At 50.6% G+C, this 27,131-nt stretch overlaps 2 protein-coding genes across 2 annotated transcripts in view; one reads left to right on the top strand and one right to left on the bottom strand.

The window, feature by feature from the left end:
• LOC144137919 (uncharacterized) overlaps window positions 1-27,131 on the top strand; it is a 510,196-nt gene that overhangs the window by 199,983 nt on the left and 283,082 nt on the right. Inside the window, exons 2-3 of the mRNA XM_077669938.1 lie at window positions 1,248-1,299; window positions 4,498-4,595. Of these exons, the coding sequence (XP_077526064.1) occupies window positions 1,248-1,299; window positions 4,498-4,595 (150 nt within the window). The remainder of the gene's footprint in view (window positions 1-1,247; window positions 1,300-4,497; window positions 4,596-27,131) is intronic.
• Window positions 7,925-26,996, bottom strand: LOC144137914 (uncharacterized). Its single transcript, XM_077669934.1, has 6 exons — window positions 26,747-26,996; window positions 22,329-22,500; window positions 12,298-12,362; window positions 11,613-11,704; window positions 10,169-10,551; window positions 7,925-8,847 (listed from the first exon to the last, which is right to left on the bottom strand). Exons 1-6 carry the CDS (start codon window positions 26,895-26,897, stop codon window positions 8,550-8,552), a joined length of 1,161 nt encoding a protein of 386 aa, XP_077526060.1. The 5' UTR covers window positions 26,898-26,996; the 3' UTR covers window positions 7,925-8,549.

The following is a 27,131-nucleotide window of genomic DNA, read 5'->3' on the forward strand; positions in this document are numbered from 1 at the left end:
TGTGCCGTCTTTCGTGCCTATTTTTATCGCCGCAATAATGCCCTGCGCGTATTGGCCGGTCCACCATATCGCGCGCGACCGTTATGAATATAAATGCCTCCGCTTCGTGAAGTGCACAGTGACAGATTACTTGCGGAAAGCGTTTAGGTCCTTTTTGCGGACTTCTTTTTTCTTCCCCGCTCCCAACACGAACCTCTTCACCCGACTACGCTTTTTTTATTTATGTATTATGTTTTTTTATGCTTTTTACCTCGGCTATTGTAGTCGTTGTACTGGTGCATTGACCGCGAGCCGCGGGGACTTTGGAGGGGTTCTGGTCTCTACCTAAATAAATGGCGCAACGCTAGTGCCATTGAGCGCAGACGATTATGATGGATGCTGCCCGCTTTGGCGTCGTCGGCCCGGGCGTCAGAATGTCGCCTGCTGAATCGCTCCGGAGGTTATAACTCCAGTGGTACTCGCCACTCCTGCGCTTGCCGGGAACGCGTCGGGCATTTTTTTTTTCTTTTTTTCTTTTTCAATCCGGGGTTGGATTCCGCCTATATTTAAATTCTAAACCCTGCTTGTGTGGTGTGGTGGTCATACAGGATAAGTAAACGCTCGTTGATACGTTCCCGGTTATTGCGTTTTCCTGGAAGTTGCGCTGTGGAAGCCCGGTGGGACTAACTTTTTTACTGAGTTAGTTCTCCGTTTCACTCTTCCGCGGCCTCCCCTTGCCATACGTAATCATAATCATCATCATCTCGTCATCAGTCCACTTGTGTGCACTGTTGGGTGGCCCAAAAATTACGGGGGCGAGGTATAGGAAACTAAATGAAGGGGGAGGGAAGGAGACTTTGGCTTTAAAAAGCGAACGGCTCCTCGACAGTCACCCGCAGATCGAGGTGTGTGTGTTGTATGCTGCATGTACTATCGGCGTCAAATGAAAGAAACGCGAACACGAAAATATGAACCAGAACGTGCGAAATTGAAAAATACTCTTCGTAGAGTTCATATAATGACACTCTAGTGGTATATTAGGAAATCCACTTTTCCCAACTTTGTTTTTCTAACTAAGCCACGCGTCATTTTGGCTTGCATGGAAAGAAATCGCGCTTTTTGTGCGCTCAGGTTCATATTTTCGTGTTCGGGTTTCATTTGACGCCGGTAGTACACACCCGCCACCAGGCGTCGTGCTGTATGTTCTTACGAATGCCGTGAAGAGAGAAGCTAAACCTGATTTGTCCCCCCTATTTTTCGTCCAACAGGGATTCTCACTGGTGAACGGAGGACTCATGTGGACACTCGTGACAGCGATGGGTGAGCGAACAACAGCCACGGTCCTGTGGCGTGGTTGATGTTTCATGTCTTCATTTCACTTGAATTGCCACGGGGGGCTGCTGTGAAATAAAAAAAGTACAAAATAATTTAGGGGATGGAAAAATGGGAAACGATCGTTTCCCCTTTTTCCATCCACGACCAGTCCAAAATGACGACAGGAAAAATTACCGAAGTTTGTCGTATTTTTGTGCGTCGTCTTGTCGTATTCTTGTGTCGTGATTCTGGCAGCTGGCTATGTCACGACAGAATGATGGCTGTCGTAGCGACAGGCGGTTTTGTTGTGACAACAGGAATGTTTGTCGTTGAGAAAATTCTGTCGATACGACATAAATGTGTGTCGTAACAAGAGATGACTTTATCGTATACACTTCTGTTGTCGCAACAAAGTTTTTTGTCGTAGGACAGGGATTCCTGCTATGTTTCTGGGGTGTTCCTGTTGTCATTTTAGACGGGGTGGGCAGTTTGGAAGTCTTCTGGTGTGTGTCTGTAATGTCCATAGCCAATGTCCACTGCGGAAGTCTTCCGGAAGTCTTCCGGAAGTCTTCCGGCGTGTGCCCCCAGGCGGTATGCCCGAGGTCGAGGAGCCTGACGCCAGTGGGCGGAGCAGCTGGATCTAAATGAAAAGCGCACTCCTGACTCCTGACGCCTCAACTTCACCCCTTGTACTTGAATTTTGCCCAGTTGTCAACATTAATATCGTCGCGCAAAACAGCCCACGTGATTAATGCACTTTATTCCTGGGTTTTAAACCAAGTTGCCCGCTCCTTCAAATGCACACCCAAGAGCAGTAGATTACGGACCAGGAAAGCAGCAATTTTGGGTTATTCCCCTGCCGCGCGGCAGCCCAGGGTACTGCGTGCCGTATTTTTTCATTACTTCAGTAACTATACGACATCTCACATGCACACAGCAGTTTGTCGGGCTGCTACCGGAAGAGAAATAACGTAAAATTGCGATTTTCCTGGTCCGTAAACTTTTGATCGTGGCTGTACATACGTGACGTTCAAATGTACCGTAGCTCTTGAAAATAACCTAGCGAAAACGACAACGTATACGGAGTTCGTCTTAGTCGCTGCGACGTCTTTAAATTGCCAGAGAAGGGCGTCAGCAGATTTCCCGTGCCCGTAATAATGGCGTCTCCTTTGCTGAGCAAGGGTCTTGTCGTCGGGCGAAAACCGCGGTTAGGTCGCCCGCCCAGTTGATGCCAGTATTTTCATTACCGTTCGACTTTACGCTTGCAAAGCGTTTTCCTTTCGGGCCGCAACCGCGCGCTGAAAAGGAGTGCCTGCCGTGCGCGCTTTGCGGGCGATGGGAGTCGGAGGAACGGAAATGCTGGGGCCACGGTGGGGGCGGGTTGTACGAATGCGCCGCACGATGCCACTCTCTCTCTCTATCGGAACGTCTCCGCTAAGACAAGTCGTCCTTTTGTCGCTGCTCCGAAGTTCGTAATGTCGAAAAGGCAGAAGTTGGAGGGCGGGGAGGATGGATTGGCCCTTGCGTGGGAGAGTCGTCGAGGGCGTGCAGTACGACTAGAAGTGTGGCTGCTCTAGCTTTTCTTACCTGTTTCCGTTCTACCTGTAGCAAAAGGGGCCGCAATTGAGGAGGAGGAGACGGTGCATCACTGTCATGCCGAACTTCGCTCGTATCATTCTCCCCACCCCCAACCATGGTCGGGGGTGGGAGAATGATACGAGAATGATACCATTCTCCCCAACCATGGTCGGACCGCTGAAATTTGCGAAGTGGGGGGGGGGGGGGGGGTAAACCAAATCTTGGGGAGCAGAAAGGAGGGGGGGGGGGGGGAAGGTACGGAGCTATTGCTTATTTGTGAGAAAAAAGAAGGTGAGAAGAAAATACTCATAACTTTAAGAGAGCAATACCGAGGAACTGAGCTCCTTATTAGCCTTGGTGAAGTATCCTGCGCCGGGAGAGGGGGGATGGGGACATACTATTTTCACGCTTGCCGACGACCCGGGTACCTGCGGCGTCGCACCACACCTCAGTTGTACCGCTACAGTTACAAGTCATAAATTACAAGCAATATATTATTCGTAATATATTTGTAATATTGTCGCGTGGATTGTGTGTTAAGCAGGGCAATCCCCTTTTTAAGGTATGTAAGGGTTTATTGCACTTGGTACAATCTCCAAGTGATGAATACGTGCCGTGTTTCCTGGTAAGCCGGCTAGCACGAAGACGACGACACAAACGCGTGCCCCGGGCCCCGCGCGCATGATTCGGTCAGCCATTTTCGCTGAGATTTGACGTGCTCTCTCAGAGCCTTTCCAGTTTAGGCCCCGCCCCTAATAAATCGGTGCAACACCGTACAGCCGATTTTGCCTGTGTCTATCGGGACGCAACAATATATTTGTAAATTATTTGTAATATATTAGGGTTCCGAAGAAGAGGCGGCCACCTTCCGGTATTGCTAGCGGGATCGGAACAGAGGTGTGTGGGGAGAGCGGTTCGGGAAGACACGCGTTTCTTCTGCACCACAGTGTGGGAGAGTTTCCGTACGGCCCGTAGATAGTCTCTTTCTCTTTCTCAAACACTCTCACACACACACAAACCCACCCGGTGCTCGTCCAGTTTTTCCTTCTTTTTCTCGTATAGAGCAGCTCCCACCCCACCTTACCCGCACCACGAATGCTATTGTGTTGTGATTCAGTGCTTCCGATTGCCATAGTGCGGTCAATTTTTAACAGCGGAGCGTTTGTAGGTCCAGCCTTTTCGTAAGTCTGCTGAATGTCTTGCGTCACGCAGGGGTAGGAGCAGGTTCCCCGTGTGTGTGTGTGTATGAGAGAGAGAGAGAGAGAGACAGAGAGAGAGACAGAGAGAGAGAGAGAGAGAGAGAGAGAGAGAGAGAGAGAGAGAGAGAGAGAGAGAGAGAGAGAGAGATTGAACAGTTTCGCGTGGCTCCTGGAGAGCCGTGTTGCGCATGCGCGAGGAGCATTGGACCGGATTCGATTGGATTGAAATGGATTGGATTAAATTGTATTGTATCGGATTGGATTGGAATTGTATATACTGTACACACGTGTTGTCACTCATTTACATGCGCGAGTGGGCAATGTCACGGGTGGTTTACGGTAAGAACGATCCCCAGTGCTTCGCCCAGTAGTCATGATTCACTTCGTGGGGATGCGTGAATTTTTTTATTTTTCCCTTTCTTCGCAGCATGTCCAGCCTGCACCAGGCGGCCCTGCAGTGCTCGGTACCCGTCATGCGGCTCCTGCTCGACCTGGGGGCCACCGTGGACCTCAAGGACTCAAGGGGCAAGTGCTGCATTTTCTCCTCGCCCTTGTCCTCGCTTATATCGGTCCTGGACCGCCGGTGGACTGCACGGGGAGCAGTCTCGCGCTTGGTTTTAAAGACGCCAGTCTTTCTTGGGCCACTTCAACACAAAAAAACCTCTAGAAGTTCAGATAATTGTCTACTAATGCGTAGCATTCTTATGCCGCCTGTCTAGACAGCGAGTTCGTTACAGCCATTTTTTTTTATTCTCTCTGAACAATTATCCTCATTTACGCTATTACAACGATTACAGGTGTTACTCTCGCCAAGTCTGCAGTTCTGCGGAAATGAAGGGCGTTACGCGCTTCGCCATTCTTGCTATTTTTTTCTAGTTTTCTTACTTTTTGGTTTTGCAAAACACTGTTCGACAAATCGTTTCGCCATTACAACGATTATAGGCGTTACTTCTGCCAAATCTGTGGAAATTTTTGTGGGTATGCAGGGCATTACACAGGCCTGCATGTGGGGGTACTCGGCAAAGAATGCTGCGCATTACAGCATTTACTGTCTGTCTCTCCCTCGACTCAGCCGCCCGGCCAAAAGTGAAAAATTAATGCATACGCGGGAGCTTTGTATAGGCAAAACTTTTCTGAACCACCGAATCTAGAAACGCGCTTCATACAATTGTCACCATTGTTAAGCAAAAAGAAAACATTAAGCATATTTGGAGCAGAGCATCAACACATAAGTGGTGTTTGAGGTGTTTTAATTTTAAAAAATCACATAACGATTAGTATACGCCCTAATGCGAAATTTGTGCGCAGCGCGAACTGCAGTCTTCTCAGTCACGGCGAATATCTGCTGCGTCTAAGTAAGTGATCGCGGGATCAGCGAACGCACGACGATAAAGTGGCGCTACTATACTCGGTGACAACTTATGAACGGCACCGGAAGTTGCCGCTGTGCCTTATCACCGTAGCCGGATGTTTCTCCGCGCAGCGCAAGTAGGGCGTTACTGGGAAGATTTTGAACATGGCGTGAGCCGTTCCCGTGATTTTTTGGACTTAAAATGCTTATAAACGACTCCAATGACGACAAACAAACTGCGTGAGACAAGGCAGACGATATCACGCATTCATAGCAAACCCCTTTCAAAACGCGCGCGCACTGACGTCCCGAGTCCGGCGCTTTGGTGGAGTGATACACTACATGAGGTGGTGCCGTTCTTGAGTTGTAACCGAGTATAGTACTACACGGCGGCGGGGGCTACTTCGGAGTTATCTTGCAGGTGTCGCCGCCGCCGAGCATGTTGTTGCAAATCGTGTTTGAACCTCCCGCGCAAATGTCACGTGGCTCGGATGAGCCGCGAACGGAGGAGGAGCGCCTGGCGTAAGTGTGAGGGGGAGGCCTGCAGTGAGACATACTGAGCCGTGGCGACGCGCTGGGAGTTGACGCCTTAGCAGCGCGTGTCGTCCTGCCCCTGACACTTTCGCCACGCGCTGCTCCTTTTTCTTTCTGCCTGGGGTGTCTCGTTCGATCACTCGCTAGGTTACGCGGGCGCCGCCGACTACGGCTTCGCCGCCGCGAAAACCCTGTACTCGGCGCCAAAGTGCCGCGCACTGAAATGCACGGCTGCTCAGTTTTTGCAATAGCGAATAAAATATACGCGCTGAAAACAATGTTTTGACCAAACAATACAAGGAGCGCTCGCGCCCGAGCCTAGACCTCGTGGCGGCGTTCCAAGAAGTCCGCAGTAACGAAATGTTCCATAGATTGCGCCCGAGCAGTTGAACGCGGGAACATTCAATTGACTTTTAGAAAACCTCCGCCGTGTTTATCGTGGGAGCAACGATACGGGAGGGGAAGAGGGCGACAGGTTGGCGAAAAGAAAAAGGCATTCACGTGGCAAGCGCGGCAGAGGTCTATGATCCTTCGACGATATTTACGGCGAAGTGAGCAGATACACGGCCATTTTTTTCTCCCTATAGCACGCCTAGTCCAAAAGCAGTCCTCGGACTGCCACCGGACTGTACAGGACTGGTAAATCGGGGATGCCCTGTGTTTCACTGCGGCAACAGTGCTGTTGTAGTACTTGCCGTCTGCACTGCTGGGGGATTTAGTGCGTGCGTGGAAGCGTCCGCACCCGGAAAGGTGTGTGTGAGAAACATTTTATTGAGCCGGTGAACTGGGAGTGGTTCCTTATTCCAGGAAGCCATGCGATGAGCCGGCAGCCTTCGCTCTGGAGGCCAAAAGTGTCTGGACGTCCAGGTCGCTGCTGGTCACCAGGTTCTCCCACAGCTCGGGGGTGGGAAGGGGGGATGGAAGAGGGGGGAGGTTGGGGTTGTGCTTGCACTCTAATATGATGTGGGGAAGAGTACCGTGTTGTAAGCAGAACTTGCATGCGGCCGGGAATTGCGTTGGAAACATGCGATGGAGGCGGACTGGGTGAGGGAAGGTATTGCTCTGCAGTCGGCGAAGTAGGGATTCTTCATCTTTTGAGAGTTTAGGATGCGGAGGAGGGAAGTGCTGTCGTTCGAACCGGTAAAGGTAAAATGTTTCTTTGAGACGGAGATGTAGCACTACGCCGAAAATGGAACTACGGCCAAGTCAGGACGTTCAACAGAGCCGTGTAGACGGAATAAACTTTTTTGTGAATCGAAAAAAATATGTGAGTAACACCTGTTCAGCTGTAAAAGGGGCCATGAAAACAAAATGCAAGTTTGGTTCATTCGGAAAGATTGCCCGATTAGAATAACACTGACAGACGCTACTTTTAACGCAAACTTCACTCATATAAGCTATATATATTTAGGAAAAAAGAATGTCCATCTGACCCACCAGCTCACTTCCCACACTAGAACATATGACATATTATTGGCAGCTGTGCGATTGGTTGAGGCCGGCAAAAGCAAGCGCAACTTAGGCAGGGCTTAGAAGCTTGCAGAACGAGCTATTTGCGCTAAATTTAGGACATGTTCTTTTTATAACAGTAACACTGGTGGGCTAAATAATGGAAGTTACGAACGGACACGTAAATAGAAGCACCAGTGCGTATACTGTGCGCACTTAGCTGCACGGCAGTTAGGCGCGTTGGACTTGTCTCACACGACACTGGCCAGTGCCGAGTGACATCGCCTTACGTGACCGTGTTTGTCGAGCATATCCAATGTTTGACAGAGTGATTACTATCAACCGTAACAAAAATGAGTCAGGTACAAATTTCGTCCAAAACAAAGCGAGTGCGCACAGCGGTCATGAGCAGTATATCGTTGGGCCATTTGGGAGGACGAACTGTAAACGAGGCAACAAAACAAGTTTGGCCATTTGCTGCAGCCAGTCACAGTACTCACAAGTGTTTGAAATACCTGCCCTGACACGTCATCCCAGACGTCACAAAACGCGATTTAGCAGGAGAATTGAAATTTTGGCTTAAAATGATTTATTTCTCAGTGAATAACATCGTTTCCTGCCAGGAAAGCGCTGGGGGCACTATAAAACAACGAATCCTTCGATTGCCCAAGGACGTGGGTTCGATTCCCGGCCGCGCGGCCGCTTTTCTGATGGAGTTCAATAGCGAAAACGCCCGTGTTCGATATTTCGGCGCATGTTGAACATCCACGGGTGGTCAAAATTAATCCGGAGCCCTCCACTACGGCGCGCCTCATCGCGTGTAGCTTCGGCGTGTTAAACATCACAATTAATTAATTAATCACTTGAATATTTAGGTTACGTTACAACAAACTTATTTTTTCTTCATAGCACATTTAAAGGGTTGCGGCCTTTTTTTACCGGATATTGACGGGGACATCTGTGCTTGCGATCGTCGCCGTCGTCAGAATCGGCTTTTTATATGTGGTCGTGGGCTGCCGTGCTTCACCACCCATTAGAGCGACTCGCAACGACATCTCCAGCAGCAGGTGTCCACTCGTAGTAGTGACGTCATAGTTTCTGCCGCCCACCGACACTGGTCGCCTTGCGGCCTCGGCGACTCCAAATTACACCAGGAGCACGTGTTCGCTGGTAGTGGTGACGTCACAGTTTCCGTCGTCCACCGACTGCGGCCGGCTGGCGGCCTCCGCTATGCGGTCTCGAAGCAACCTCACAATGTCCATCTGGGCGCGGGACTTGCTCTCGGCGTCCAGGGTGCCCATCAGGCCCTTGAGTCCCAACAAGAACAGCGCGTCGGCGTCTCCCGCGTTCACGCGCAACTCGCGTCCGCCGTGCCCGGCAGGAGGCACGCATGGTGCGGTGGATGACGCTGCAGCCATTTTGCGGGTGGTGGCCGTCAGGAACCTGCATCGCGCAACGCGCGGGGGAAAGCTGTCACTCAGCCCTTCAGCGTTAACGCCTGGAGATTCCTACTTTGGCCTTGCCCGCCGCGTTCAAGGGGCCCTGCAACACTGTTTTCTACCGTTTTTTCGGAGCGCAGCCAAGTGTATACAGTGCCGAAATAAAGTGGCCGCAAAGTGCCGCAGCCAAATATTAGAGCGTTTTAGCATATCGTTACTGTGTTTACGTTGCCGTTTACCGTGTTTGCGGGAGTAGACTTCACAGCGCCAGAGTTACCGCGAACGGTAACTTACCGGCACAGGCTTCACCGTAGCCAGCGCTTCCGGCAACACGGTAAACGGTAACGCAAACACGGTAACGATATGCTAAAACTGCCTATTACTGCTCTACGTCCATAAGATAACGTTGGAACTCTCTGCAGAAGATTTTTTTTCTCTTTTTATAGGTGTGGGCATTGTTTGCCCGCTCCAGTGATGTCTCCCTAGCTCGATTGCAGCTATTGGCCGGCTACTTTCAGTTGCAGGAACGAATGCATTGGATAGCCACTTCAGAGAAAATTCCACCAAGATTGACGTAAAAAATGTAAGACGTCTCTGCTGCGACGAGCAACTCACATAGTGCCGCTTACGTGCAGGCCATAACTGTAGCATTCGGAGTGCTTCCAGACACGAAGGAAATAGTGAAGGCGTTTATCGAAGGCGTTGCAGGGCCAATTTGAGTTACTCGTTTACTGCGAAGAGCGAAAGAGCACCATGTATAACAGGCGTTACTGGGTGATCAAATCAAGCTATCATGCTCTTTGCGTTAGAGAGCTTCACCCTCGCGCGACCAGAAAGTTTTCTCATAGCGGCTAGCGTACGCTACTCTACGGTCGCCGGGTGCAGGGATCTAACTGTGGGCAGGTGCGCATTCGTTCCGCTTGGACGAGCGGCCCGGCCCGCCGAGGCCGCGCATTCGTTCAGGCGAGGGGAGGCCGTCCTGGCCGTGCCCGCGCGCGCATGGGCAGTCGGGTCCCGCTACCTGCCGCCCCTAGCGTAGCGCACGCCAGCCGCTATGCTAAAGCTCTCTAATAGAGAGCTTAGCGGGTAGCGTCGGCTAACGCTACGGCGGCGGGTACCGGGACTCTACTGGGCATTTGCGAATTCGTTCAGGTAGGGTGGGTTAGTTCCGCGGGCCGGGCCTCGCCATGCGGGCGCACTCGTTACGCTTAGGGGCGATCTCCTCGCCCTCCTCGCGCGCGCATGCGCTGTCGGGTCCCGGTAACCCGCCGCCGTAGCGTAAGCCTCCGCTAGCCGCTATGCTAGAACTCCCTAATGACGTGTACCTGCAGAGTGCCGCTTCGATGCCGCCGGACTTCCTCCGTGAACGGGCGCGGTTGTGGCGGTAGGCGACGCTACCAGCGCCTTCTAGTTCGCTGTCGTCGGCAGACGAATAGAGAGAGGAGGTCCAGTCTTCCGGAGGTTCGTCTTCCGGGCGCCGCCTCTCGTTGGCCACTTGAGCCGCGTTCTCGCTCAAAGCCTGCCACTTCGGTAACGAGTGCTTCGTCCGGGGCCCCGTGTCTCCTGGCTCCGGATACGCGGAATGCACCGAAACTGCCGACGTTAACGGCAGGTCGGCTTGGTCTTCCGAGACGCTGCTGACGGCGGCCAGTGTCAGTGCTGCGGCTCGGGTTGATGGCGGAATGCTCTCCCAGCCGTCTGTTGAGTCCTGGCGAAGAAAAAAAAAAAAAAAAACGGTAGAGGAGAAGTCCGGGTGCAGAATTAAAGCTTCGTTTTCCCCTCACGAGGTGGAACCGGCGTACGACGGTGGAAAAATATGCTTCTCGAAAACAGATGCGATTGAGCTTTACATCTCCGGAACCCCTACATAACTGTCGTACTTTGGTTGGGTCGTTGCTGTGTTGACGTTGTATCAACTTTGGAAGAAAGTACGCAGCGCGTCAGACGGATGGAAAGAGACAAACACAAACGATAAGGGCAAGTGTTTGTCTCTTCCACATCTCGTCAACTCTTATGTAGTATTAACGTGCACGCAAGGCAACGTAATGGACATCGCGATGCGTCTCCCTGAAGCATCAAGGTTTCTACTTGTTCCGTGCATCGTTTACGGGTTTCCGCATTTCCATAAAAAAAATTGTGGTGACACATACGCGATACGCGTTTCAAGCGATGTACAGTGTGTTGCGACGATAATTGGAACACTTTAAAAATTTTACTGGGCGATCCGCCGCTCTGTTCACGCTCAAACTTCTCACAAAGGTCGCATTTTGTGGTCTATTTTGTTTGACACCGGGAACAACAACGGTACTTATCTGTTTATTCTGAAAATAAATAAAAACGATTTTTGCCTACGGGAAAATGGCGGCGATTTGGATGTGCGAGCCCGAAAACCGGGTTTTCTGATCGTCAGTTAGCTCATTTCTGGGTGCATTTTCTGATCGTCTGCTGCACCATTCGGCTCCGCACGTGAATCCCAAACATGCGTTTCACTCTGCAGGTGGTTCCGTCGTTCCAACATCAACTTGCGCTGGCTCGCACGTCCAAATCAGCGGCCATTTTCCCATAGGCGAAAATCGTTTTTATTTATTTTCAGAATAAACAGGTAAGTACCGTTGTTGTTCCCGGTGTCAAACAAAATAGACCACAAAATGCGACCTTCGTGGCGAGTTTGAGCGCGAACAGAGCGGCGGATCGTTTAGGAAAATTTTTTAAAGTGTTCCAATTATCGTCGCAACACCCTGTACGTAGATGGCATCTGCACATACGTACCGTCCTCACGCTTATTCCGGGGGACGCGTCAATCTCCAGGTCCACCGGAGATAGTGCGCCGGGCCTCAGTTCCGTGCGTGCGTCCGCCGTCACTGCAGAACGTCGGCCGACAAGGGTGAGGCAACTGTGTGTGACCCGTTTGCCTCACCGAAAACAGCTCTAGTGTGAGAATGTTTCTACTGTTGTCGCAAGTAGCCATTTCACTTCTCACACTGCCAGTTTCAAATGCTGTGGTTGAACGAGTTTTTAGTCACGTAACTCTAACAAAAACAAACTTGCGGAGCAGAATGTCCCTAGATACGTTGGAGAACATCATTCAGCTAAAGTTTGGAGCCGCGAGAAACGGCAAGTGCTGTGAGGACTTCACACCATGCGTTCCAAAAGAGTGATGTTTTGTCTTGCACTCATTCTGTGAACATATCCCAGATCTGACATCTGGCAAATAGCAAATATCCGAATAAACGTTTGAAATGAATCGTGTGAACATTTCTGATTTGGCTATTCGGCCTATTTCTGTGGGTCGACATTGGGCTACGTTTGGGCTATGTGGCTCAAAAATTTGGCAGGTCGCTCTTTAAGAACCTGGCAAGCCTGGTCACACACTGGCAGGGCGTCTGGCCAAATCAGAGGCTCACGAGCCGCCGCAGTATATGTGGAACACCGAATCCCATCGAATACCACTCACCGCTGGCTGCAGGTCGCAGGCCGTACGTGTCGCTCTCGGCCGTGCCTGCCTTCTTGGACCGTCTCCTGCGTGAGTAAAACAACACACAGGCATAACTTGACCACGCAACATGTTGCACCGGCGCGTGTTTTAAGGGACCCCGCAACACTTTCCTCAACTTTTTTTTTCTAAATCTTAAATGGTTTCAGAACGCAGTCAACAAACACATCCGGTACACAGAATGGGGGATCCCGAATCACCTCAGCCAAAATCACTGCTCTGTGTCCATCAGATAACTTAGAAACTTGGTGGTCAAAAGATTTTCTCTCTTTCACGGCCTTGACGCTCTTCGACCGCTCGGATTACGTCATTACTGTGATGTAGCGGCTATTGGCCGACTTCTCTTCAATTATAGCAATTAACGCATTCGATGGGGAAAAAAAAGCCACGAAGCAAAGCAGAATGAAGGTGCGTATCTTCTGCGACAAGCAGATCGCGTAGTGGCGCTCAGTACTGGCGATACCTATAGCTTTAGCATAGCAGTGCTTCCAGACGCGAGGGAAAGAGTGAAAGCGTTTATCGGTAGTGTTGCAGGGCCCCTTTAATGCTGACCGCAACCGTACAAAAATGAGAGAGAGGGCAGAAAGAAAGTAAGTGCTGCACCTGTGGACAAGTTCGCAAGTACCACGGGTATACACAGAAGGATGCGGACGCCCTCACCTCCTTTACCGCTTTTCACATCCCTGACTAGACCTTGAGTCACCCCATCTATAATAATAATAATAATAATAATAATAATAATAATAATAATAATCTGATAAACGCCTAGGCAAAGCTAAAACCATCCTGCGCAGTGTTGGTAAGGAAGGGTTGATGTGTTCTGGTGTGGAGGTCAGTGCTGTCCCATCCCTCTTACCCTCAGTAACACGAGCAACGGTACGTTCCCGATCACGGCCGCGCGCCTCATATGCGACGGAGACGCAAATGCGTGTGCTAACGCAGTCATGGGCGTTCTTGTCGGGAACCTCAAAACGGCGTCCTGCGTTAACAAAACGTGTTAACAGGAATTAACACAGAGAGAGAGAGAGAGAGAGAGAGAGAGAGAGAGAGAGATAATGATCTTTAATGTGAACTGGTGAGGTCAGCCCTGCTAGGGACAAGGCTTTCTACACTAGATGGGGGGTGACTACGTTGATGAGTGGTGAATATCAGACATTAGGGTTACCGCAGGAAGAAGACAAACATGAAACGTTAAATAAAAAAAAATAAGGACAAGAAAAACAAGAGAATGCTGCCAACAGAGTCCGGTCATAAAAATACAATTGAAAAGAAAATCGTTAATGGAAATGCTGAAACAAAATGAAAGTAAACGACGGGAAACAAATAAGTAACAACACCAACCCAAGAAAAATAAATAGATGAACGCCACAGTGCGAAAGAGTAGATATCGTGACACACTTGCTCTGTCTGTCATCTAGAGAGATTTGTCCAGTTCGGTCTCTCGTTAATGAAACTTTGAAAGACGCCAGATAGAGCGACACCACACCCTTGTGAGGAACAAACAACGGCTACATTTATTTCGATAGTGCTGCTGCCTACACAGCGAGCTCGAGGCGGATATACAGTGTTGCCAGATGGCTAGACGAAAGAAGTCGAAGTTGGGGGTTTCTACATACTCCCCCCGGAATGAGCTTCAGATCATTCTAAGGTACATTCTATAGGATACAATAGCTGAATCGGTCTTCTGAGGATGGTTCCACTTGGTAGACGCACCATACACGCTCTAACACGTCCATCTCGTCCGACCAGCACATCATCCACCACTCCGGTTTTCCACAGCTGTCTTGGCAGATGATGCTCATGAACTAACACAAGAGTTCCTTTCCTCAATGCCCTGGATGCACTTGGTATGGCAAAATGCGCGGGGCGCAAAGAAGTCAGGTACTCCTGTCGCCATCTTCGCCAGAAGTGATCAGCCAACCTTTGCCGGTATCGCCAACGACGGGTCAACTGATCCTGCGTTGATGAGTGTGTTTCCTGACCAGACCCACTGGGAAGGCAAGTCAAACGTCTGCCAAAGAGAAAATGTGAGGGGGTCAGTGGTTCTGGTTCGTTCGATTCTGCATACACGTAGGTTAGCGGTCTTGAGTTTATGACGGCTTCGATTTCGGTCAGAACCGTAGTGAGCTCCTCAAAATTGCAGTTGCAGTTGCCCAATACCTTCTTTAGAGATGTCTTTACAGACCACACCATCCTTTCCCAGAATCCGCCCCACCAGGCGGCTCTTTCGACGATGAATTTCCACTGAATCTGATGACCCGTGAAATAGTTCTGGACTTCTTCTCCACGCAGTGTTTCCCACAGTCGCTTCAAATCCTTTGATGCTCGCTTGAACGTTTTTGCGTTGTCCGAAAAGATGGTTCGACAAGCTCCTCGTCTTGCTATGAACCTTTTGAATGCCATGAGAAAGCTGGCAGTAGTCATGTTACCCACTAGCTCCAAGTGCACAGCGCGTGTAACCGCACACGTGAAAACCAGTACGTATGACGTTTTGCTCCTGCCCTGATCCTTTGTATTCAATGGTCCTGCGAAATCAAGGCCAGTCACCTCAAACGGTGGAGCCTGAGTCACCCTGTCACGTGGCAAAGGAGCTACTGGTTCGGTTGCAGCGCGGCTGTTGAAACGGTTGCACGTGAAGCATTTCTTCAAGGCCTTTTTGACCATTTGTCTTCCACGAACCACCCAGTACTGTTCCCTGAGCTCCGTGAGCGTTTCAAGTGCGCCAGCATGTAAAAGTCGGCGATGGGTGGCGCATATCAGGAGCTCGGTGAAATGATGGCCCGCAGGGAGAATGATCGGATGCTTCGTGCTGTAGGAGAGGGCGGAGTCGTCAAGACGTCCTCCGACCCTTAATATTCCGTCTTGGTCGCAGTAGACATCCAGGTCACGCAAAGGAGAGTTGTTTGCCAAGCGGGTTGACCTTTGAATACATTGCAGCTCTTCGGGGAAGGCCTCGCGCTGCACCTGCGCTATCACAAGCGTCTGAGCTCGTGCGATCTCGTCTGCTGTCAGATGTCCCGTGTGCTTCTCGTTTCGGTTTCTTGAGTTATGCAAGAAACGTTGCACCCACGCGACAACTCGAACAAGCTTAAAAAGGGAGCTGTACTGCTTCATTGGCAAGACCGTTTCTTCGACTGTTACGTTGTGAACGCGAGCTGGTCTTCTTTCTTCCTCTGCTTCAGTCAGTTCGACATCCTCATGTCTTGGCCAGGCCGCAGGTGGTTCAGCAAGCCAGCTTGGTCCATTCCACCAAACCATGTTTTCCTTGAGGGCCTTAGGGCTCACTCCTTTCGTCAGGAAATCAGCTGGGTTCTCCGCTCCGGGGCAGTGATTCCACGTATCCGGATCAGTTCGCTGTTGTATCTCCAGCACTCGATTGGCCACAAAGGGTTTCCAGAGTCGCGCTGACCCTCGGACCCAGTGTAGTGCAACGTTAGAATCTGTCCACATGTACCACCTCGCAACTGGTAGGCTCAAAAATTGGGACAAATATTCCTTCATTCTGGCACCCACCAGCATTCCCATCAATTCCAGTCTTGGAAGAGAAAGCTTCTTGATTGGCGCCACACGTGACTTCGATAAAATCAAAGTCACGGTCGATTCGCTTGTTCCTGTTGCGCACAAGTACGCTACAGCTCCGTATGCCTTGGGGCTTGCATCCGTGAAAATGTGGACGTCAATTTGGCCGTCCTTGAGACCACTGTATCTTCTGGGTACTGTGACCTCCATTAAATGATGCAGCTGTGTGTGCCACTGCTTCCAAGCTGTCTGTACGTCTTCAGGTAGGGGGGCATCCCATTCGAGTCCCCGTTCCCAGAGTGTCTGAAACAGCAACTTCGCGGTCACTGTTACTGGGGAAATGAGTCCAAGCGGGTCATAAATGCGCGCCGATGCCCGGAGGATGAAGCGTTTTGTATTGCTATTCTGATCCAAGAAGTCCAGGAGGGCATTTAAAGAGAAGGCCAAGCAGTCTTGCTCCTTGTTCCACACGAGTCCCAAGACCCGTGAGCAGCTGGCCATGGGGCATTCAACTTGGCTCTCGCCACATCCTGTCCTGTCATTGTCCAGCAATCGTTGCAATGTCTTCGAATTCGTGGTCCACTTCCGTAGTGTCATGCTCGCAAGATTCATGACTTCGAGGGCTTGACGGTAGAAATCTTCCGCCTCTTGTTCAGACTCCGTTCCGGTGATTAGATCGTCCACGTAGAGGCTTTCCGCGATCTTTTTTGTCGTCTCGGGGTGGCTGTCCGCCTTCGACAAGTGATGACGCAAAGTGGCGGCGAGAATGAATGGGCTACTTGTCGCTCCACAAGGCACCCTTGTCATTCTCCAGACTTCCATCGGTGGGCTTGGGTCGCTCTTTGTTGGCATACGCTCATACCAAAGGAATCGCAGAGCATCGCGATCCTCAGGGCGCACCAAAATCTGCAGGAACGCCTTTTCAATGTCAGCAGTCAGGCCGATGCGATGAATCCTGAAGTTCAGTAGTACCTTCAGAAGGTCCGGGTTCAAATTGGGTCCTGCCTCCAGACTCTCATTTAGGGAAGCACACCCTGCATCACTGGACGATGCATCGAACACGACTCTAATTTTTGTCGTAAGACTGTCAGGTTTGAAGACTGCTCGATGTGGCATGTAGTAAATTCGTTGTTCTGGCTTGACGTCAGCCTCTGCAGGTACTCGTTCCGCAAATCCTTGCTGCGAGTACTGACGTATCGACTCATCGTACTCAGTCATCATTCGTTCATCATTCACCAGCTTCTTAGTGAGGTTGAACAAACGCTTCTTTGCTACAGCTTCGTTGTCAGCTAATTGGAAATTCACTTGCTTCCAAGGCAGTCCAACCTCGTAGCGTCCGTCAACGAGCTTGATGGAGGATGTAAATTGCTTGACAACATGGTCCTCTTCGTTTTGTTGGGCGACTGGTTCGGTAATGCCCATACTCTCAAGCTCCCAAAAGGACCTGAGTTCGGCGGACAGGCTCTGCGTTTCTCCACACACGTGGGTCCGGAGAACAGCAGCGGTCGAACAGCAGGCAGTTGAGCTGCTGCGGGGAATTGGTCCCTGAAGTGTCCACCCAAACTCAGTGTTGACCGCAACCAGAGCTCCCTGCAGTTTCTGCATGTCTCCAGACACGAGAGTCCAGTAGTAGTCAGCTCCAACGAGAATGGAGATGTCAGTTCTTGCCAAGTGGGCTGGGGGGACGGTGACATCCGCCAGTTCCCGTATCTTCGCCTTGGCTTCATGAACGACATGCTCAGGAAGAATGAGATGGTCAGTGCAGATCTCTGGTATTTCTAGAGCTTCGATGGAATGCTCCTTTCGGTTGTATTGGCTCCTGAGCCAAAGTCGCACTCGCTTGCGTTTTTCCTTGATGATGTTTCCGGCTCCTCCGAAGGCGTATATCGTGACGTCCTCTTCCCCAAGAACCTCCAGCTGCAGTTCGCGAGAAAGTTCTTCGGTCACAAAGGTACGCTGGCTACCTCCATCAAACAGGAGGCGGGCCAGTGCTCTTCGCTGACGTCCTTCTGCCCAGACTTGGGCCGTTTGGAGAAGCACGGAAGACGCCTTGTCGTTCCTCTTGCCCGTAGCGGAGTGCAGCTCTGTTGCTGTGTTCACTTTTCTTCCACCCAGGGTCGCACATCTGAGTCAGGTGCCTTTTGCCGCAATTCTTGCACCGGACGCTTTTGTTCTGACACTGTCTCGAAGTGTGGCCTTTGACAGCGCAGCGGAAGCATCTACCGGAATCCCGGAGGGTCTTCTTCTTTTCTTCCAGAGAAAGTGGTGCTTGACATTCCTTCGTTCCGTGGTTCTTCGCAGCACAGAATGCGCATGGATCCATATGCCGCAACCCACTTCCCGAATACAGTGAAGCCGTTGACGCTTTCCACTCTCTGGTCTTTTCATTTTCGAAACGAGGTTTCGTAATGGGGTTCTTTCGTTCTTGTCGGCCAACTTGCAGTGCTTGTTCTCTACTTTCCACTTCGGTTTTTAAGAAATCAAGCAAGCCCTCTATGCGCAATCCGTTGTCTTCTTTGACTACGGTACGACGCCTGTGATAATCGATGACAAGTTCGCTTGGGAGTGTTCGCAGCAGCGCGGAACAAAGCATCGCTCCGTAGCTTTCGCTGTTCACACCCAGAGCCGTGAGCGCCGACATGTTGCGCTGCAAGTGATCGTAGAGGCGACGTAGGCTGTTAACCACATTTTCACTTCGTATGGTAGGCAAGTCCAGTAACTGGGTGAGATGTTCCTGGATAAGCACATCCGAGCGGCCAAAACGCTCTTTCAAAAGCTCGATGACGTTGGCGTAGTTCGCTCCTGTCACTTGTATCCCAGCTACCGCCGATGCAGCTTTCCCAGTGAGCGTTGTCTGTAGGTACAAGAACTTCTCCGCGTTAGAAAGAGCTTCGTTGTCGTGAATAGCCTGCCGAAACTGCTCCCAGAACGGCTGCCACTCCGTGGCAGCGCCGCTAAATCGTTGTAGGGCGAGCTTCGGCAACTTCACCTTCGAACGCGCAGAGCTCCGGTTACCGTCGGAAGGCGGCGGCGGCGTTGCTTCGCTCTCCGTTTTCTTTTTTGCCTTTTGTGCTTCTTGGACCTCCTGGCCGAGCCTCGCTATGCACGTGACGATCGAGTCATCGTATTCTATGGTGCTGGCGTAGTTCTGCGCGGCTTCGTATTCCAACACAAGTGGCTCAATGGCGGCATCCGCTTCGTTTAGTTTTATTTTCAGGGCGCTAAGCCTAGCCGTTAGAACGTTTAGGGCCTTTTCTTCTGCGTGGCTTTCAAGCGCTGAATTCGCTTCGGAAATCAGTTTCGTCACCTGAGTTCGCAATGCTGCTCTTTTCTGTTTGAGTCGGTCCATAGCCCCGTTGTGGTGTGGTAGGCTTCGTTTGGTTCTTCGGCTTCGTTGGGATGGCGTCTTTAGGCTTCGTGCGTGGGCGCGACAGAGTCAACTCGCGTTTCACTTCCAAGACTGTGTGCGTTCACCATGTACTTGGATTCGTCGTCTCGTCGTCGCCCGATAGCCTCGTTGTTTCACGGTAAGCGTTGTTACTTTCCCGCGTTTTCGGCACCAAAATAATGAAACTTTGAAAGACGCCAGATAGAGCGACACCACACCCTTGTGAGGAACCATGGAGGAAAGAAAAGCTTAGGAGAGGCCCTGACGTCACACCCAGCGCAGCCGGAAACGCCATTTCTGTAAGTCGAATGGCGGACCATTGGCCCTCCATGCCATTGGCGGACTCTTTTTGCCTCTCTCTCTCTCGGTGCACCTTCTCCGCCTCCTCCGTCCTGTATCGCCTCTCTTGTCGTCTGCATCTGCCAGCGCCGAGCCGGCGGAAATCAGCTGATAGGCAGGTAGAAGGCCGTTTTGCAGCGCGTGACCGTGAACCTAAACGCGCGGTTACACTGTTACACGTCTTCAGTGTGGCCGCAGCAGGTTTGCGAAGCGGCTCGCTCTAACAATGCCGCAATGCTCGGTGCCAGGCTGCAAGTCGCGATCGGTACCCAAGGAATTGGGCGTCACTTTCCACCGGTTAGTGCATCATTCCGCTGACAAGTATTGCTGTACATTGGTGTGCATTCATCCTTTGTTTGCAATCGCCGCCGTTTATAGGTGCCCAAGCGATGGAGAACGCCGCAAACAGTGGGCGAACGCCATGCGGCTACCGGACTGGAAAGTGCCCAAGTTTGCGTTGCAGTTTCACTGGCAATCCCAGAGATGACTAGTCAATTAAACGGCCGTTCTATATATATAGGTAAGCAGTACTTCATGCAGATTTCACGCTAAAAAATTGTGGAATGTTTTTACCGTTGTTCGCGTGCCTTCGATAGAATTTTTTGCGAAGGAGGAGGAGGAGGAGCAGGAGGAGGAGGCAAAACATTTTATTGAGTAAAAAAAAATGAGAGGGTGGGTGGCGTCAATAAACTTTTTTTCGCCAAGTTTCAACTTGTCTCTGTGACAATAAATTCAAGGTGATATCAGTTGAAAACGTTCATACACTAACCTCGCAGTATGAAGCGTTGAAAATCGAAATCCAGAGCGACGCCACAAAAAGATCCAGATTCCAGATCCAGCACTCTTCCAGTCAACAGACGGACACCTACTAAGGTAATAGGACGATGGAATTATATCAACTGGGAATCTACCTTGTAACAGTTGCAAAAGCACTGCCGCGCATTGCCGGCCTAGCAAACTATATATTGCGGCGGCGATAACCAAAAAATTGAGTTGCGAATCGTTCGGTTGCAAGTCGCCTACGTACTGCACACGTGTATCACTTCCCGAAAATCTACCAGACGGGTGTCCGCGCGTACGACGGGACGGCGCGTTCACGATATCTGCACTTCAATAGGCGCGTCGTGATCGCGACCGGAGCAATAGCTTGACGCGGTACAAGGTGCACTTGCAAGTAGAAATTAAATGACATATTCCCATCGGCGCAGCTGTCGCAACTCGCAGCATCCTTTTCGAGTTCCGCAAGACCACAGCGCAGCAAAGCGAAGCAGCAATCTTCGCAATCGGACGACAAGGCAGGCGCTGCCTTTCCTCCATGACTGGCGAACGGCGGGCGGGCTGTTGCTAGGACGCCGTTGCTAACGCTACTTACAATGGCCGCCGAAAACACGTGACTTCCTCCACACTTTTGCCAATGCGCGGGGATAGCTGGGGGCCTCTCCTAAGCTTTTTTTTCCTCCATGTGAGGAACAAACAACGGCTACATTTATTTCGATAGTGCTGCTGCCTACACAGCGAGCTCGAGGCGGATATACAGTGTTGCCAGATGGCTAGACGAAAGAAGTCGAAGTTGGGGGTTTCTACACTCGTAGGCAGAACTGGAGCAGAACTTTTGTACCTAAGGTACTGTCAGCACTATTGGCCCAGGGCCCAAGGAAATGGAAAAGTTCGAGACTGCCTACATGACGTACACGAGAGAGGGAGCTCGCTGCAGTTAGGAATTAACGGTATGTTCAACCAACTAGCCCTGGTCAGGATTTTGTAACAGGAATTCATCTCAACCCTTGGTGCTACAGCTGTGTCCGCTGCCCCTAACCAATCAGCATTCTAGCTGTATGTACACTCAGCACTCGCAATACCGCAGCTGTGTGTAAACGGCATTTCAGCGGTGCCAACAAGCGCTCGGCAGCTGGCGCTGCACGCTGATTCGGCACCACTCGACTGTAATCGCGACTCCCAGTGCTGCGTCTGCATTTACGCGTCATTCCAGCCGTATCTAATCAGCGTGCCGCAGCTGGCGCTTCGTACCGATTAGAGAGCGTAACTCTCATCCCCACTCCCATGTGCTACATCTGTGTATCTACGAGCCTTTCCAGCTGCATGTAACGAGCACTCGACAGGTGGTGCTGCATGCTGATTAGGTGTGGGACCCTAAATTTTAGGTGTTTCAATTAGCTGCAGTATATACAGAATGTTAAGGCTATAAATGAAGGTCTCTTAACATTTTTTTCCTTTGCTTATCGCTTCTCCGTTCGCGATCAAACTTTACACGAAGGTCACATTTTGTGGCCTATTTTGTGTAACATCAAAAACAGCGACAGCGAAAAACGACTTTCGGTAAGCCGGCAGCCATCTTGGGCGCTATGATAAACTTGTACCGGTGGCGCCACCTGGGGTATTTAGAACAAAACACGATACGCCCCGGGATAAAACCGGAATTGCGTGTTTCGATCTGAATACCCTACGTGGCGCCGCAGTTACAAGTTGGTCACCTTGTCCAAGATGACCACCGATTCGCCAACAGCTGAAAATAGCTTTTACATGTATTCAGAAAAAGTAGGCAAGTCTCATGGCCGTTTTGGGTGTTAAGTAAACCGCAGAATGCGAGCTTCGTGTGAAGTTTGAGCGCGAACGGTGAAGCGGTTTGCTCAGGAGAAACTTTTAAAGACGTTCGTGTATCATCGTAACACCTCGTACAGCATGAAGCCGCGCGGCCCTGGCATGCACGCGTGCGCAGTGCGTGTACCTCCTGCGGCGTATGTGGTGCCTGAGGAAGTCGAGGCGCTTGAGCAGCGGCCATTGCGACTCCGCCCTGACGAGGGTTCCGTCGGGTGCTCTCGTCGCGCCGAGCTGGATCTCACGCACGTACTTGTCTCGCAGGCCCCGCCACAGGCGTCGGCACTCCACTTCGGACACGTCTGCAGTGGCCGCCGTTCCCGCGCGGCGCATGCGCGGAAGAAGGGGGATATTTGAGGGGGCACTCACCTGATCACATTCCTATGGGGATTACTAATTCATGACCAACGGGCTTAAAGGACATCGTGTACCGATATGAAAGGTTTTACAAATTTATAGAAATGGTCCTAACAGCCTAGTTTGCTTCTTTTTAGCGAACTCCCGTTAAGACGAACTCGGTTAAGACGGACACTATGGTTAAGACGAAATTTTTGCTCTCTTGTAACGTACACAATGCAAAAAGCCTCCGCTTAAGACGAATTCTTGATAATACGAACACATTTTTACGGTCCCTTCGAGTTCGTCTTAACGGGAGTCTAGTGTATATCAATTCTTTACTATGGTAAAAATAAGTCAGAAACTCGTTTTATTTATTTAGTTTTCAGTAGGTGGCGCTAGCTGCCGAGGAACAAAGCGAGTATTTTTTTCTTTTTCAGTAAAGAAGCGACATATCTTCAGAATAGGCAAATTAGGCCATTGTGAACATTTATATGTATTTGTAAAGCTTTTCGTATTGGTGTGCACAATGGTTTTTAAGTTAGTGGGTCGCGAAGTGGTAGGACCCATAGCAATGTTAAGAGGTGAGTCCGCCTTAAGAGGTGCCATGCAGGCAAAACACAGACTTGTTTAATTTGAGAGAGAGCTAGTCTTCCGCAACTCGCTCAGCTTCATTGCAGTCACGAAATACGCTTTGTTAACCGAAAAATTGAGAGAGATATTGAGTAACTTTCAAATTTCCCGCTGCACGACGTTAGCACGACACAATAGAAGAAGTACTAAAAACAGTTGTCAGGGCGTTGACTGCACCTTAGCATTGAAATAAATATGATGAAACCTAACTATAGGCCCCACTACAATCGCCCAGTCAAGTTTCTTTGCAGTGGTCGGGTTAGGCAGGCGACATGGTCTTGCTGAGAATGCACAGAACACATGCAAACAATGCTTGAGGAACTACAATCAACGCACAGCCGTGGGACTAAAAATTAATATGAATAAATCTAAAGTAATGAGGAATAAGCATGCCAAAACCGTTCTCTTCAGTTTAGAAAACGAAACGCTAGAAGAAGTAAAAGAATATATCTACCTCAGACAGAAGAAATGGAAGAAGAAGAAATGGACGTGGGCAGGGCATGTAATGCGAAGGCAAGATAACCGCTGGTCATTAAGGGTAACAGAGTGGATCCCTAGAGAAGGCAAGCGTTGCAGGGGGCGGCAGAAAGTTAGATGGGCAGATGAGATCAAGAAGTTTGCGGGGATAAATTGGTCACAGTTGGCACAGGACCGAGGCAATTGGAGAATAATGGGAGAGGCCTTTGCCCTGCAGTGGGCGTAGATAGGCTGGTGGTGATGATGATGATGATGATGACCTCAGACAGATGGTTAGTGCTGCTGACCCAAACACGAGAGAGAAATACGGCGCAGAATAGGTATGGGTTAGGGAGCACCGGGCAAGCACTCCCAAATAAAGAGAAGTAGGCTGCCTCTGTCACTCAAAAAAGAAAAAATATACAACCAGTACATACTACCGTTTATGACGTATGGAGGTGAAAGTTGGCGCCTTATTAAGCAACTAGAGTGCAAACTTAGGCTGGCTCAGTGGGCCATGGAACGAATAGTGTTAGGGATAACGCTCAGGGATTGGAAACGAGCTACCTGGATCAGGGAACAAACTAGAGTGGACGATATCACAGGGCAAGTAAAGAGAAAGAAATGAACTTTGGCTGGCCATGTAACGAGACGAACCGACAACCGGCGGACAATTAGGATAACAGAGTGGATACGAAAATATGGGTCTAGAAAAAGGGGGAAGGCCGACAACACGATGGAGGGGCGAAATACAGAACTTCGAAGGTAAACAGTGGACTCAGTTAGCGCAGGACAGGAGCGGTTGGAGGTCAATGGGTCAACGTTCTGCAGTGGACCTGAGTAGGGTTGCCACCTGCCCGGTTTTGGACCGGCCCGACCGGTTTTTTAATCAGCGGGCCGGTTGCCGGTCCATACTTGAAACCGACCGTCATTGGCCTGTTTTTTGGGCCTCGTGCCGTGATTATGTCTCTTTTGGCGTTTTATAAGCGTCAGTTCAACAACTAAGACGACAAACATGTGTCGACAGGCTGCGCAAAGACACGCAAGCAGAGAAAATACGTGGGCGCACGCGCTGCCTGAGATGGAGCTCCTTAGGTCCCCCTAGAGGGACCTGAGAGAGGAACGAAACAACGAAATGCTGCCGCCGCGGTCATCAATTGCGATTACTTTGCAGTGAAGCACATACAGAGCAATAACCAAGCTCTCAATCACTTTCAGTACAAACGTTATGTTGATTTCTCTCTAAGAAAACGCTGCAATATGCCAAAAACATGGTGTCTTTTTTTCAACACAAATTCAACATTCTATATACCACGCCCCTCTTCCTCCCGAGGGGCCGGTTTTTTTTTTTCGGGGAAAGGTGGCAACCCTATACCTGATTAAGCTGATGATGATGATGGGTTCGGGTGCCGGCCGCCAATTGCACAAAGAAATCACGTGACGCCATAAAGACCCGGGCAGAAAAAGGCTGATGAGTGAGTTCCCACCGCTTGATCTCTTTTCCTTAATATCTTGATTATTCGTTTGAAAGTTGCGGTATAAATTAGTGTCACTTTTATCTCTAAAACGAGTTCATTTTGTTTTTAGAGACCTTCAAGGCACAGTGACTAGGACAATGGTTTAAAAGAACCCACGGTCAAACTTTGTAACTTCTCACAGATTTGATTGAGTATCGTGTAGACCAAACTACTAAAATTCTGGTCCTTCCGCTGGCTAATTTCGGGGTGTCGGAAACGGTGACGAACACCGCGCGGAAGGGGAGTGGCGGGGGGAAATGGCTTATACTGACATCGTGGATAAAGAAACGGTGCCTGTATGCCGCGACACCGTGGTCGATGAATTTTGCTTCCGAAAGCTAGTCGTATGCTGTCTTTTTCTAAGCGGATCGTTCGACTTCTTTGCACAGCTCCGGTGAACTGCGAGGAAGCCTACTAAAACGCGCATGCTGCGCGTAGTGTATGCTAATTAATCGGTGAGGCTATTAATCAACGTCTACTGAGCAATAATAGCGGAAATCAAGATGAATCGGAGGTGAACGATACGAGTGGCGGGGACGCCGCGCCATCTATTGAGTAGCTCTGACATCATCGCGGCAGCCCTTTTTAAAAAATCAATCCCCCCCCCCCCCCCCTCCAAAAACTCACAGCATAGCATAACAGCCTTCGAAATCGGAATAATTACGAACGCATTGCCCGCCGTTTTCTTAGAAGGCGCTGAGAGCTCAAGTGAACTCTCGTTTTCCAGTTTTGGTCGCCATAATCGCCCGAAGCGAGAAAAAAGCCCACTGTTACGCCGTAATGTGGCATTGTATTAGTACACTCCCCAAACAGCGGCAATACGTCTGATCAGCGATTGCAAACTTCCGACTTCTTCACGACGTCGCCGGGTCGGTGCACTGACTGCTCGTCTTTTCCCCAAGCACGTTTCAGAGAGAGAGAGAGAGAGAGAGAGAGAATAATTTGATTGTAAACCGGCGATGCTGGCTTGCTACGCCAGGACCTCTCACGGACCTTTCGTGACGTAACATCTCAGCGCCTTCTAATCTCGGGGACCTGACCACGTTGCGTCACGTAATGGCGCATTGCGCGGGTAATTCGAAATTCAGCCCTTTAAAACTCCTTGTTGACGGTAGCAACGTCTCCCTTCGACCTCAATTCTAGTCAGGTATGAACTGCTTAGTCTTTCGAATAACAGAATGTTGTATGTTGTCTTTATGGTTTTGTTTAAGTGGAGCCAGATCACGTGTTTCTAGGAAATGGCAAATCACATGAAATGATATCCTTACTCCCCACCCCCCTTGCGGTAGACATTTTATCTTTGGTAATGCTTGCGAGGTATTCAGTGGCATGCCTAGCGCAACTGACCCGTATGATGGCGAGCTTAACGCGAAACATGTATCACAGTACGCCGCGTACGGCGCAGCAGAATTCGAATTTCCCGCTGGGAGACATCATCCCCGCGACAACCGTACGCGTAAACCGTTTTTGAATTCCGCAAGACCCGGCCAAGCTGAAGCGAGGCAGGCGCACTTATGATGCTCGTTCTCCGTTCACCGGTACCTTGCGCGTGGCCACAAGAAGTACCTAATTAGCGCAACGCAACGTTCGCGCGAACCCGGCTCACCCGGCATGTCGACTGCTTGGGCCACGGCGCGCCAGTAGGGCTCTCGCCTGCGGGGGTTCCAGTGGCTCAGCTGGCTGCCGTCGTAAAGGCACGGGTGCTTCCTGACCTGCTCGATCAGGGAGCTCTGGAGACGCCACCAGTCGATCGCCATAGTCGTGCGGGGGGCTCAGAACGGCAATAAACGCCACAATACGGTAAGGGAGGCGCGAGGTTTGCTTGACATCGCGACGCCGAGGAAGGCGCGTCGGAGCTGCGGCGCTGCGGAGCGTCGGAAACGCGTGGCCGTTGCGTGGTGGTGACGACAGATGGCGCAGCGGTACAGGGCATGCCCTGCCATCTAGCGACGGTAGTGGGAGACGAATGGCTCGCGCGGGAATTCAGTTTC

This window comes from Haemaphysalis longicornis, unplaced genomic scaffold (genome assembly GCF_048455015.1).
Source record: "Haemaphysalis longicornis isolate Haplotype H1 unplaced genomic scaffold, Haemaphysalis longicornis Haplotype H1 scaffold_5, whole genome shotgun sequence".
Lineage (NCBI taxonomy): Eukaryota > Metazoa > Arthropoda > Arachnida > Ixodida > Ixodidae > Haemaphysalis > Haemaphysalis longicornis.